Below are 13,940 nucleotides of genomic sequence, written 5' to 3'. Positions count from 1 at the left end.
ATCTGTACTGGATCTGGTCATGAGTATTGGCTCCTTGCTGTCTTAGAAAACGTTAGCAAAACTATGACTATGCCCTTAATTAGTCTGTGGTTGATCAAAATGAACCGTTCTGTTCTGCTTATATTGTGTAGAGCTGAGGAAATAACCATCTGCACCCAAGTTTCGATTGGATAATGCACTCATTCCTTAAACTGGTAACTTTCAGAAGTGGATTACGCAGCATATCATTCTGTTTTGCCCCCCTAGGGTTGAGCAGTAACTATCTGCTCATGAGTTTCTGACCTTAACACTGCAGACGCCCTTTAGAAACTGTCAAAACCTGTCAGATTCCTCTTTTGGATATATACAGAAAAAGAGAGAGAGAGAGAGAGGGAGAAAGCAAGAGAGGCTGTCCTCTAGAGAAGCTTAAGGTTATTAACAAATATACCCTTAGGAACTGCATCCTTTTACTTGTACTTTCCAATCCTGGTTGGTTCATATATATACATATATTTTTCTCATTAAGCCTTTTGACCAACTAGAGTTCCTGAAGACATCATTGAAATGATAGATGCCAACAAGAATATTTACATATCAAAAAAACTGGCTTCCTAACTGCAGAATTTGGTCATTTAAATGAATATATTACTACTGAGGGCACCTGCTTTCTCTGGAGTGCATTACTATAGTACTGCTTTAGCTCTTACATAGCGCTCCTCTGTCTTGGCTCCTAGACATAGAAACATGTTTCTATGATCACAGTCATGACACACTACCTTTTTGTTCTGCCTGAAACTGTTTCTTTCAGTGTTCATATTGTCTGATCCCCTGATGAAGTAACATACCTGTCCGAGAATCCACAGAGAAATATGGTTGTCCTTGGAGAATGCTGTAGACTACTCTTGCGCTATTCCCATAAGTTGGGTCGTCAGCATCTGTAGCTGTCACCTGGATAACAGAAGTGCCTGACAAAAAAAGGCATCAGGTAAGACCTCCTGGGATTAAGAGCTGGGAGAAAAAGCACACAATTCAAACTGGACTGAAATGCCTAACAAACACTTTCTCTCACTGGACTTCCCATTTCATGCTGATAGTGTTTATACTTATTGCTCATATTTGTATCTCATTAGCACTAAAGGAACTAATAGGCATAAATTCATCATGCCTCTGTAAGAAGATATAAAACAGCAAGTACTCCATGGACTATGGTTACAGAATTGCCTATCTAACAGTACGTTCGTGGTGGTTGTCATATGTTGCTGACTTCTTTTCCATACTTCTTGTTCTTAAATGTTACTTAAAAGCAGCTAAAATAACACCTACAAATATGTGGATGTACATCAAGAATTCCTGCAGCAGGCCTGTGGATGCTAAATGATGACTAAAGGATGGAAATTGTACACAAATTGTGAGAAGAAAGGGAGATATCTATGAGATAATCTCAAACTAAACAGTGACGTTACACTTTACATTGCATGGCCTCGAGATTATATCCCACTGAAGTGCTTTTTGGAACCTATACAAATCCTTATACATTTCTTTGCCTTTTAGTTTCCAAGAGCCACTTCCTCTGAAGCTAATTATCGCTTGTAGATCATGCAGTTTATCAAGAGCAAGGAGAAGATAAGACATAATCATTTGAAATGTACATAAGTTTTGACTCTTTACAATGTCAGATAATGCCTTTATGAATGCCACTAGCCTTTTGCATATGTTCCATGTTCAGAAACAAAATCTGCCATTAATAAATATTCACTGTAAAATAAATCAGAGTTCAAGTTACCAATCGCCATTATGAAACATTTTTTTTCTCAATGGAACTTTCGTATCTAATGCTTGTCTCTAGTTTTACACAAACATTATGTTGAAGAATGAGAAGCTGAAGTATATCTATAAATTCAGGGCATATGATTTACCTGGCATTATCTCTGTAATGATATCACAGAGCCAAAAAGCAAGCAACATCTCCAAAAGAAATAAAAAACTCATAAAAATAGTATTTTATGTGGTTATTGGAAGTTTTAGGTGGAAATGGTTTCTCCTGACTTGCGGAAGAAGGCTGCTATTTGCCTTCTGCCTGCACTGCAAGAACAACACTGTGTTTGACACAATCCCACTTCTAAAAGTGCGGAATGAATGGAACCAGATCTTTGGAATCAGCTGCACTGTGCTCAGTGGAAACTTGAAGGGATTAGAAGGAGTGAATTTGCTAAAAATCATCACGTTTCCATGATTTCAAGGGCTCCTGGACAGTATTTCAGCTCTCAGCATGAACCAGAATAGGCTCTTAGGATTGTTTTAACCTTTTCTGGCTCATAATGGATGTCTGATTGTCATTACCGCTACCGTCTGATGGCAGAGGAGAAGGGGTGCTACATTACTGTAAGTTGTCTGAGGATGGCATGTTCAAATTACACCTTTTCTCATCTCTCTTTCTCCTTTGATATGCTCTCTTTTGGAGAAGGCCAGCCATCAGTGGTGTAAAGTCCACTACCGTTCTTCTGCAGCAGCCAGACACCCCATAGGGAATCTCTCCTACCTACCGAATTGCTCCTGGAGCCTAAGGGGAAAAAGCTGAGTCCAAGGAGCCAGGGAATTTATGTTTTGGTGAACATCTCTCACATGCCAAGAGAGGAAAAGACTTTACAAAAATCTGCCTTACCCACAGGTGACATTTCTGGAACAGAGGCTACATAAGGTCCATCCAGGAACTTGGGTTCATTGTCATTGATGTCTTGTATTTTGATGATGAACTCTGACTCTGGTTCCATCGGTCTGCCTGTTCGCCTGTCTAGAGCCTGTGCCCTCAGGGTGTACTGGGACCTTTCTTCTCGGTCCAGCCTCTGAATGGCATGAATGTCCCCTGTGGTATCATCAATAGTAAACACAATGCCAGCTCCCTCTCCCGACAGGATGTATTTGATCGAACCATCTCCTCTATCCATGTCAGAATGGAGCTGTGAAACAGAACAGGATTCAATTAGACCAAGAACTGGGCAAACAGCTGGTGAGAGACGCTAAGCGCATTAGCGTTCTGAGCATTTTGGTCTCATTGTTGGGATTCACAAGCTGGTTTTAATGAACTTATTTTACTGAAACAGGCAAATATTCATTAAAGTCTGTATGAAAGAGGTGCAATTAAAAACTCTTTCCTGTCTTCCCACTTCTATACCCACAGCTGTACCAGACAAAAAAAGGCAGTAACACCCAAACAAGAATAGGGTCTGTGACTTTTTTAGATCTCAGTAATGACAAGAATTATCTTTTGACTGGTTGCAACAGCCATTGAGAAGGACTCATTGCCAGGCTTAGGATAAGGTGAGGTCAGCAAAAGTGCAAAACGACTGTGCTTGCTCACATGGTTTAAGATGAATTAGATATTTAAGGAGTAGCACAGTGCTAGAGTACATGAAGTAAATTTGTTTAGGATCAAGGGAAGGAAGGATGGAAGAGCTACTCAGTAGCTTTTAGGATTAAGAAATCTTTTTAAAATTTCTGCATGAAAATTTTAGGAAGAAAAAATAGGCTGTACCCTCACTTCATGCGGGAAGAAAATTGTCAAATAGGAGGTGAGGCAAGCAGCAAGGAACATTTGATTGTGTCTCTGACAGGCTATACAGATGAGAAACATCTCAGGATTTCCTAGGGAATTAGCAAATGGATTTACTGCATGACTGCTAATTAGTTCTGAGAAACCACAGATAGCTGGAAATGTAACAGAACATAGAAGAAAAGTAAATGCAGTACTAATTATCATCTAAAACAGAGAAACAAATCATCCTGGGGACTACCATTCTGTTAAACACCTGGTTCCTGTGAAATATTGGAATGACTATTAAAAGACAAACAAATCACTTAATTTCACTGAGACTACCAAGATACTTAACAATGTGCTCATACTGTCATGCTTTTGAGGAAGAGAGCTTAATGGCCTCACCAGTATCCAGAAAAAGGCAGTGTGTGCTACTGATTCAGTCTTAAAGAACAGGAAGGTAATAGAACTGGAGTGCAATAACCAAAATGGGATTGTAAAGAACGGTTCACCTGTGAATTCTGGTTTTCGGTGTGATTATGATATTGGGGGCTGAATAAATAATGAGTAAAAAGAAACAATGGACAAAATGGCCCACATTCAGTTAAGCACATTTTAAAATGTATATATGAGCAATTATTTTAAGAGAGATATTCAGATTTAAGTGTGCCTTTAATACTTTGAAGAGTTCATTGGGACATATGGGAAAATTGTGGAGGAGGGGGCTAAAACATAGCTAAATATTCATACTAGGGAGGAAAATCTTTGAACAGTAAACTGGATATATGAACACAGGATTGGTAGGACTTTAGGTTAAGAAACAGGTAATTTATCTAGAAAAGTGGAAGTCAGACCTGATGGATTTGATTATGGGATATTTTCTCAAGGAAGGAAAAAGAAATCTCATCTCTGGCTTATTTAAAAACACACAGAAAAGTTCATAAAATAATTATGATATAGGAAAAATGGTTTTAGGGAGGTGAAGAAATTGTCTAATCTGACCTAATCATTTCTAATGCCAGTGGGCCAGATCTTCAGCTGTTGCAGGGCATGTGGTCCCATTGATTTGGTAGTTGCAAGTCAATTCCCTCCAGTGGTGGGATGGGCTTGAAGTGGTTCATTCCTTGGAGTTCATTTTGCTTACTCAGAGTGCCAGAGCTCAGAGCACATGACCTACACAAAACTTGGGTCTATTCCTGATTTTAGGGTTGGACTGATTTCAGCTGAGATGGGCTCTGTATTATTTTCTATGGCAGGAGTCCTGTGGCAGCATATGGAGAAGTGACATTGACCACCTTGTAGACAGGCTGCAGACTTACCTGACCCTTCAATTCTAAGCAACTGCTGTGACAAAGGAGTGTTAAAGGCATGTACCCAGCTGTTGTAGTAACACCGTGAAATGGCTGCAAGAGCTAAAGGTACAGATTGTGACAATTAACTTGTCAGGTAACTTGTATTTCATTTTGTCTCTTGGCTATTGGCTCTGTAGTGGCCACTGCATCTAGGGAACACTGATCCTTCAGAGCAATGCTGGCAGCTCTCAGGTGGTATCAGCTAAATGGGGGAAGAACAGACCCAGATTGATTTGGCAGTGGCAAACAGTTAAATGCAAATGATTGCCATGCGTATTAATTCACACAGAGGCGCCAGGACTCTAAACTGGCGTATCTTCAGGAAACAGCATCTTGTGATGAATTTACAAAAAGACACTGGTTGTCATCATTTGCCCTAAACACCCATAACTCAGAGATTATCATTGTAGGAGCTAGCAAACAGGATACTTCCAGAAGGAGGACACTATTATAGCTTTGCAAATTGATTCAGAACCACTAAGCTGCATCCTGGGCATTTGTTTTAGTGCATCAGTGCGTCAATGAGAGACTGCAGCTGCTCAGATAGATACAGATGTTAGACCTGACTGGGGAATTAGAGCTCCTGAAAGAGGAAAATGTACATCAACAAGTCTTCATTAAAAAGGAAAAAAGAAAGGAAAAGATAGGAAAAGGAAAAAGAAAAAGAAAAGAGAAAGGAAAAGGAAACAGAAGAGAGAGCATATTTTAAAACAGTATAAGGTGTTCTGGAAAATTCAAAAGACTTAGAAGAAGATACTGCATCAAACTCATGGGTTAAATTACACCTTCTGGCCACAGTCTTATTTGGAATGAATACAGTTGTGTAGGGAGCAAACAAGGAATGAACATAGCACACTAATAGGAATTTTGGAGTACAAAAGGATCTCTGTCTATCTGTGATTTGTTGAGAGCATTGGACCTCAACCAAGCCGAAGCAGTAAGGAATGCTAACAGCACTTTTGTAGCTTCTCCTGTAGCCTGCTCTTTCTAGACAAAGCAAAGAAGAGCATAAAAGATTTTATAATTCCAAACTATAATAAATCTGAAAGAATTTGGTATCTAAAGATACAGAAGCTCACACCATTACAATGACAAGCCTAATATGAGGATGTTGTAGGTTGGCGTATATGTAGGATTCACTCTAAAGATTTCTGCTGTACTGGAAAGGCGATCCAGATTCAAGCTGGCTTTGTTATATGGGTGAGGCAATAAACTGTGCTGCCTTGTGGCTTATCAGAAGTAGGAGGAATTTACTTGTACTTACCTCTGTCTAGTAAAGGAGGAATGAATGGGAGGAATGAAGCAGATAACCCCAGATAAATTAACTACGCCAATCTAGGCTGCTTCTTTCAATGAGGATAGGATGAAAGATTAAGAAGGCTATATCTGCATCTGAATGGCACATTTCATGGAAAGGGGCACTTGGAAGAGAGTGGTACTGCCAGCAGGTAGCTCACTGAAGGAGTCATGTAGCTTCACTAACTGGGTTGGGACTCCATCCTTGGCTTGCTCTCCTGTCTCTCCAGGAAGATAGCACCTGCAGGGGATTTTGTGAGGCCATGTGAGTCTATCTGGATGATCTGCAGTGATAGTCGGTAGAAAGCAGCATTCAGCTGCTGTGGTTAAAATGCTGCTTTCCTTTGAAACAGGATTAGGGTGTCTCGGACGCTGCAAAGTGGGGAGGTGTTTCCAGTTCAAACACTGAAGCAGTTTAGGCTGCTGGATGAATGTGGAGAACACATGCTGCAGCAAACATGGGGCTCTGACTTCCCTCGTTCATTCTCTCAGCCAATAACGGCTAACTCTAGGAAGGTTGAAGCCTAGCATTTACAGGACCTGGGAATCCTCTGAAGCAAAAATGCTCTTAATTAGAATCCTGAGCACTGGATAAAAGCAAAAGCTGTATTAACTTCATCTTAGGAAGATCCTTTTCCTTCCCCTGTACAGAAGATATTTTGCCCCATGCTTTACAGTTATGTAAGAAAGTATATTTTATTTTTCATAGTAGCCTTGAAAATCCTACTGTGCAAGCCCGGATGCCTGGTTCAAGTCAAAGTTATTTTTGGATTTTGCAGCAGTATACAGCTGGCCTAAAACAGCTGTAAAGGAGAGTCCCTTTTCTTATGAGAACCCTTAGAGTACCATGCAACTATAACTGGATGAATATCGTGTTCTTTCTTCTGGAAAAGGCTTCACCAAAGCAGATGAATGAAAGTAAGGCCTGGCTAGTAGGACATTTCAGGGTGTTGGGGATGGTGTCAGCCAGAGAGGCTCAACCCAGGTGTGGAACCCAGGGCAAATCCAAGGGCTGGTGCTAGGATTGAGGCAGAAGGCTCAGAGGCTGCATTTCCATGTTGCGCTGCTCAGGAGGTTCCAGTGCTATTTCTGAGTAAGCCTGCGGTGATTTGGGTTGAAAAATTTCTGGCCTGCCAGAACAATTAACTCAGCCCACAAGTTATTCCCAGCTGACCCCTTTCCTAAAAATCCCTAAGACAGAGACAGCACAAACACAGCTTGGATGAAGAAATTGTGTCAGGCTGCTATTTTTTTCTCAGAGCCATAGGACAAGGTGGGAAGCCCTCCTCTCACATGGCAGCTGCCAGTGCTTTTATCGCCCTACTTGGATGGCTGCTGTGCCCTCAGTTTGGGAATGGGAGAAAATGAACTCTTTGACCCTCAAAGACTCACTTTGGCAGAAGATTTCTGCAGTGTTTGGTGTACATGGAGCAGTGCAGAGTTAGCAGGTCCTCAGAGCAATCTAGCCATGTCAGCTCAGCAGCGTGTGGGGCTAATTGGCACTGTTAACAGTGAGAGCTCATTAGCCCTTGCAGACCCCTGCCTGTGCTGACACAGCTAGAACGCATGCGCTCCTGGAGAGATAGCTCTCTAAGCATGAAATGAGGGATCTTGGCAGCTTGGGCTATGGTGCGGTGAATACAGATCACGAACACATCTCTGCTTTTCCCCACTTTCAGCTGAGCTGATCGAGCTAAAGGGCTTCTTGACCACTCCAAGTTTTTGTGCTTCCAATGACACAATCAAATCCAAACTAAAGATGAGCTGGTTTCTTGCAGTACTTGTGTTAGCTAAAATTCAGCTCATAGTACAAGCTTGGAATCATTTCAGGTGAAATTGGGTACGTGTAATAGTATGCCCTTGTGCCAAAGCTGGGAATTGCATGAAAATAAATGCTAATTTTTTTAATTAATAGAGATTTAAAGAGCTGAAGTGTTAGGTGTAGAGATGAATCAAGACTAATGAGATCTTATTTGGTGGCAATCACTAGTAATGCCACCGCTGTGGAAGGAAGGAGGGAGTGCACATCTTGCTGTCAATAACACAGGGATAAATCAGAAAGGAGTCCTTTGAAGCCAATAGATTCATTTTGATTTATACTTGTATGACTGAGGGCTAAGTTTAGCTCTGTGGAGTAGTAGAGTGATAAATAAAAGTCCAAAAGGGGCTTCTGTATTTTTTTTTCTGTAGCTGGGTAGATTGGAAGGAAAGAGTGAGTCAGTTTAGGCACAGTTTTCAAAATGTGCCTAAAAAGAGCATTTCTAAGGCAGTCTAATCTAAAAAAACAAAACTTGAAGGTTTTCTTCTAATATTCATTCTTAATTTGTTCTTAATTTGTCATATCTACCCGTAAGTAGTCTGTGCTCATCATTGTGCTATCTAATCATCTAGATGTATAAAACTTTATTTGTATCACTCAAACATTTAAACACCCTAGCTCCCTCCCCCTGCCTCTTCCCTGTTCATCCCCTTGGTGGTGGTTACATGGTTTAGTTGTAATTGGTGTAGACCGGAAGCAAACTAGCACTGCCCACAAGGCTTTGAATAGCAGTGTCAATAAGTTAAACTTTCTAGAGCCTTAAAAAACAGTGAGAAAATAGCAGGTGAAGGATGGGTATTGAGGGACAAAAGGTAGACTGCGATGGCAGACATCATTGATCTGATTTCCCACCAGCTCGTTTCTCAAGGAGTTACAGAAAATACTACTAGGCAGATGCGCTAAGCTTGGTAATCCATTTTACACTTATTTGTACTGGTGTGCAGGTTCTTGGAGTGTAAGAATCTGAGAATAGGACTCTGCATGTTAAATTCAATGAGCCTTCTAGATTCGGAGCAACTTATCTGCAGTCCACAGAATTAAACTGGGGTCAAATTGCAGTAAGTGAGAAGAAATTCTGACCCTTGAGATTCACAGAAAACAAAAATTGAAATGTCAGTTTTCAAAAGATCCTTGTTATTTCATTTGATTGTGAACTTCAACTTTCAGCTGACTTGATCACAGACAGACGTATGATCACAAACTCTGCCTTTCTTTCCTAATCCTCAAATATCAATATAACCTTGCTTTGCCTTGACACTGTAGGAGTCCCTGGAAAGATCACTGCAAATTTTCTAATGCTACCCCAATTACAGCTGATTATTGTAACAGCAGATCTCTTTGAAACAGGAAAATATATTGACAGCCCCTTGAAACAGAAATTCTTCCCAACTCAAGGTGACACTGGTCAAAAGCTCTTGGGAGCTGAAGTGAAATTAATGTGGATAGATTCACTGCCAGAGAGAAGGTAGAGAAAAGGCACTTAGAGAAGCTTCCCATGTTTTGCCATGGTCTGTAGGTACACGGCAGGACATCCCCCTCCTCTCCCCTCCTGCTGCAATTCTTACCTTGCCGACGTACAGTGGGTCGGTCCCGGTGTATTCCTCCAGGACAAAAAACTGGTTCCATACCCAGCTCCTCTTCATACGCTGGTGCTGCTTGTCTGACAGGTGATCTTCTTGCCTTTCAGAGAGGGGCCCGACACTGCTCGACAGTACACTTGTAGTAAGGTCCATCAGTCCCCAAAAATACAAGGACACACCAAGTCCAAGCAAGTTCTTTGCATTGCTCATTCTACCTGCAGTCCACATCCGTATACTAGGGCTGACTTAAAAGTCAAAACACAGTATTTTAGGTCCTTTGAGAAGAAAGAAGGTCCAGTGAGCAGTCCTTTGAAATGTCAAGTAGAGGTCCTGGCTTTGAGAATGAGAGTCTCCTGTAAAGTTAAAGGAAATTCATAACAGAAGTTCTGGTTTTTGTTTTTCTCAAGGTAAAAGGGTTTTCCCAATAGGTAAAGATGCTATAAACTATTTAATCATCTGTAAAAAAAGACAATAACAGGAGGCATATGACCTGGAACTAAGAATAGTATTACTGTACAAGCTGCAGAATTGAAGCCTTAGATACAAGCACTATCAGAGTTTAGTCAATAAACAAGAGTTCTCTACTTTACTAACTTAGCTGTAGAGTTGCTTTATGGTATTGATTGGCATGAGTTAAGTGCATACAGTTTAGAAATATTTATGACTAGAAGTCCTTAGAGAACATTTACGTAACAGTTCACCTTGGAGAGCTGTAATAACTGTTGAACACTTTTTGGCAAGTGGTTTTCTCTTTCTATTTGGAACCATGTTATTACACATACTTGCACGCACAGAGGTTTAGATAAATACAGATATTACTATTGCTATATTACAAATCTTAAATTTCACTTCTAACAGCTGCAAGTTATTTCTTTTTTTTAATTATTCTTTCAATCTCCCCCTGTTGCTTGAATTCAGGTTTCACACTCTGCTGCCTCCTCTCTGAGGAGCTGATTGCTGCTACAGATGTAACATTTCTAGAATTTGAATGGTCAGTTAATCATTATATAATCCACAAAAGGTTTCAGAATGCTGATGGTAACATGCTATTGTGGGATATGTCCAAGCAAGTCAAGCTACCATATTTTTCCTCCACAAGCCTGAAAGACCTGTTTAGGCAGAGGAATACTGACCTCTATCAGAGGACACTTTCCCATCAGTCCAGGATCTTTTGTTGTCATGAAGTTGGATTAGCTGGTGAACTCACTCCAAGCTTTGGGTTGTAGCAACCTTTTATTTCACTGTCTTTCTAGGTTTAATGATGTGGTATTGCACTCAAGTTTCTGTGTCAAAACACTCCATACTCTGTGGGCCTAATATTTTCACTGTTCTTTTTGAGAACTAGCAAAGGCACACTGGGCTTTGAGGTTTAAGAAAATAGTACCAACTTAATTTTATTGCTGTCCTATGGGTCTTCAGGCTCACTTAATTATTTTATTTTGTGGAAATAAAAAGAAGTAGGAGATATCTCTCAAATATTCTTAATTGAAATCCTTCAAAGATTTCAAAATCATAAAAAATATTTTGCACAGTTGCATGGTAATGTCTTGAAGTGAGGACTGTGAAGAAGACAGTGTTTGAAAATCCCCCAGCATCTAGGCTGGAATAACTGGAGGCCTGTGTACACTTAAAAAGCTACCAAAACTACAGTACAGAATTCAAATCAAAAGTTCGCTGAAATCTCAAAAAGGCAGCTTAAGTCTAGAATAAATGTCCAAAAGGAGAGTAAACTCAAAATAACTATCTTTGACTCAGTTCTACACAAAATAATCTTTCCAAATATAAAGCCCAAGAGGAATATGATTCCACAGTGCTATCAGTCTATATAGTGGTGAAGTGTAGCAAAGAAATAACACACCTGAAAAGTTTACAGCCTAAGGCTCAATTAGTACAGCAAAGAAAGGACAAACTGTAAGCACTGAACACTGTAAATTTCTTTTAACTAGAGCAATTTGCAGAATTGCTAGTTGTTTAGACATTGGCAACTTAATGTGTTTGGCCCCATTGTCTGAAAAGCCAAAGAATAGGGATTCATTTCACCAGTACAAGCCCGCAAGGACCACAAGAATCCTGTGTATCTGTCACTCAGTGAAGAAGCTCGTAGCTCTGTATGAGAGGCACACAGCTTGCAGGGTTAGCTCGCTCAGCATGGCTCAACTTGCAGGATGCCCAAAGAGCTCAAGAGCAGCGTGCAGAGCGCTTGCCTGACTCTGCCCTGGAGAGTCTTTAGTTCCCCATATCCTATACACATTGATGCTTGGGAAAGTCTACTTCACATCACAGGAACATCTGCTTACCCCCAGCACGTTGCCAGCAGCAAGCTTTTCTCAGCAAAGTTGGAGGGACATTATTCACAACCAACATTTTGCTGGCAAGTATAGGTGGAGAAGGGCACCCTACCACCCACCTCCATGGTTTGTTGGAACCCATCACAATCTCTGCCATGTAATATAGAGAGAAGAGGAGGCAGTCAGCACCAGAGTCTCATCTGAAGTTTTTACTTTAAGAAATTCCATTGATTATATAATATTTTTGTCCATATGAAAAAGAAGTGCCACAATATGATGAACCAATTTCCACGGAAATGAACATCACGTTTGTAGATTAACTCCCAAACCATGGATTCAAAACTAACGGTGCTGGTTGCCTCCTGCAGTTAAGTTCAGCCAATAAGGGTGAATGGCTCTCAGCCAAAGTAGTACCAAAGTACGGATAAATAGACTTGTAGAATTAACATTGTGCCTGTAATAAGGAAACAGCAAAAGGAATCTGATCATCATGCTCCTTCTCCTGTGCATGTGTCATTATATCAGCAGAAAGCAATGAAAGTAGAAGTGAAATGAAGGTCAAGAGTAGAGGCATATATGCTTCAGGCGTTCTCTGATAATAGCCTTTGTCATTTGAATGTCGCTCTGCGTTGTACTGCAGTTCCCTGAGAAAACTTTCTTGAAAACAGAGTGTGCAACAAGAGGAACATTCTGAAGAGCATTTCCTTTCCTCAGTGAAATCTCTTTTTAGAGTAGCGATTCTGCAACTATCACGAAACTTGCCGTTAAGTAACGTAGTTTTATTCCTTTTCTGAGTAACAGTAATGTTTCACCATTTAATATCAGCCAACAGTGACAGGGTCATATATTTTTGTAGGCACAGAAGAAAGTACCAGTGCTGAGGAGGTATGGATTTTTTTATGTAAATACTTAAGAGTTTCTAGTATTTCATGCCTTTCCAAAATTGGAAAGCGGATTGAAAATTGTGAAATTTTGCTTTTTACTTATTGGCAACTTATTACTATTAATATCAATGTTAAATCAAGAATGGTTCCACCATCTCTGAGGCTGAAGCAGAATAGGAATTATTTTATTTATTTATTTTTTTCCTATCTCTGTTCCTCAAGCTGGTATTACAAGAACTGAAAGGGCCCAGCTAACTTCTGGCCTGTGGTGCTGTTCATCTGTCTGAGCTTCTTTCCCTCTGGTTCACCAGCTTCAGGTATTACTGGCCTCTGGAGCTGCAAGGGGGGACTATTTGTCAAGCAAGGTATTGCTCAGCAGTGTAAAAGGCAATCATGTACACGTGATTTGAATTGTGTGGTAGCACAAGTGACAGCTCAGGTGCAGTTAAGGTCATGACCGAATAAGTCTTTCAGAGGACTTGTGCAGATGGCTACTTCGCCAGCTCAGTGTGATGGATGAGTATGAAGTCACTTGGACTGGGGACATAACATTTGGCTACGATGATAGCCGTATGCTTTGAGTGTGCTAGCTTGGTAAGGTCTCTAGCCTTAAGCAGACCTTAGTGCTTTTTGCTGTAGATGGATGATGCAGACTCTAAGTCAGAGTCTGTCCTCCTGCCTCAGTCTGGGTAGCTCCTTGCAGGGAGATCAGGGAAGTCATACAGGAAGGCACTCATTAGCGTGACTGAGAGAGGCAGAACTGAACCTTTAACGTTCTCTTAATGCAAGTTGTTTCTTCAGTCTCTCCAAAGCAAGTTCTTAAGAGCCTTGGACATCTACAGATATGGAATTGATGACCCTCAGCTTGTCATATGAAATATTTTATAGAAAATTGTGTTTAATGGCTCAGCATGGAGATGTCCAAAGGATTTGAAAGCAGTAAAGGCGAGAGAAATCTAGTTTTCCTTGCTCACACAAATAAACAGTTAACCCCAGGAAGACTGTCTGCGTGACCACAATGACTGGGATTTTTGCAGAGGTATTTTATTTCTCAGGAACAATTAAAACATAAGTTTCAAAACCCCATTTATTATCCGCAGTTGACTATCCCATTGCAATAGGTTTAGCTCTACATCTGCACAGTTTAGATCTCCGACCTAAAGTGAACTTTTTCTTTTGCCTCAGCTTTTGTGATGAATATTTAATTACT

General features: G+C 40.5%; 1 protein-coding gene across 2 annotated transcripts in view; it reads right to left on the bottom strand.

Moving 5' to 3' along the window:
* The window catches only part of CDH20 (cadherin 20), a 38,681-nt gene extending 28,895 nt beyond the window's left edge, over positions 1–9,786 (bottom strand). The window contains exons 1-3 of one of the 2 annotated variants that reach the window (XM_062569845.1): positions 9,544–9,786; positions 2,642–2,936; positions 825–944 (exon numbers count right to left, since the gene is read on the bottom strand). In XM_062569845.1, the coding sequence (XP_062425829.1) occupies positions 825–944; positions 2,642–2,936; positions 9,544–9,786 (658 nt within the window). The remainder of the gene's footprint in view (positions 1–824; positions 945–2,641; positions 2,937–9,543) is intronic. The other variant, XM_062569846.1, reaches the window with a different exon arrangement.
* Between the last annotated feature and the right edge of the window lie 4,154 nt (positions 9,787–13,940).

This window comes from Rhea pennata, chromosome 2 (assembly GCF_028389875.1).
Source record: "Rhea pennata isolate bPtePen1 chromosome 2, bPtePen1.pri, whole genome shotgun sequence".
Lineage (NCBI taxonomy): Eukaryota > Metazoa > Chordata > Aves > Rheiformes > Rheidae > Rhea > Rhea pennata.
The sequence above is the reverse complement of the archived record's forward strand: the minus strand, read 5'-3'. Positions and strand labels throughout refer to the sequence as shown.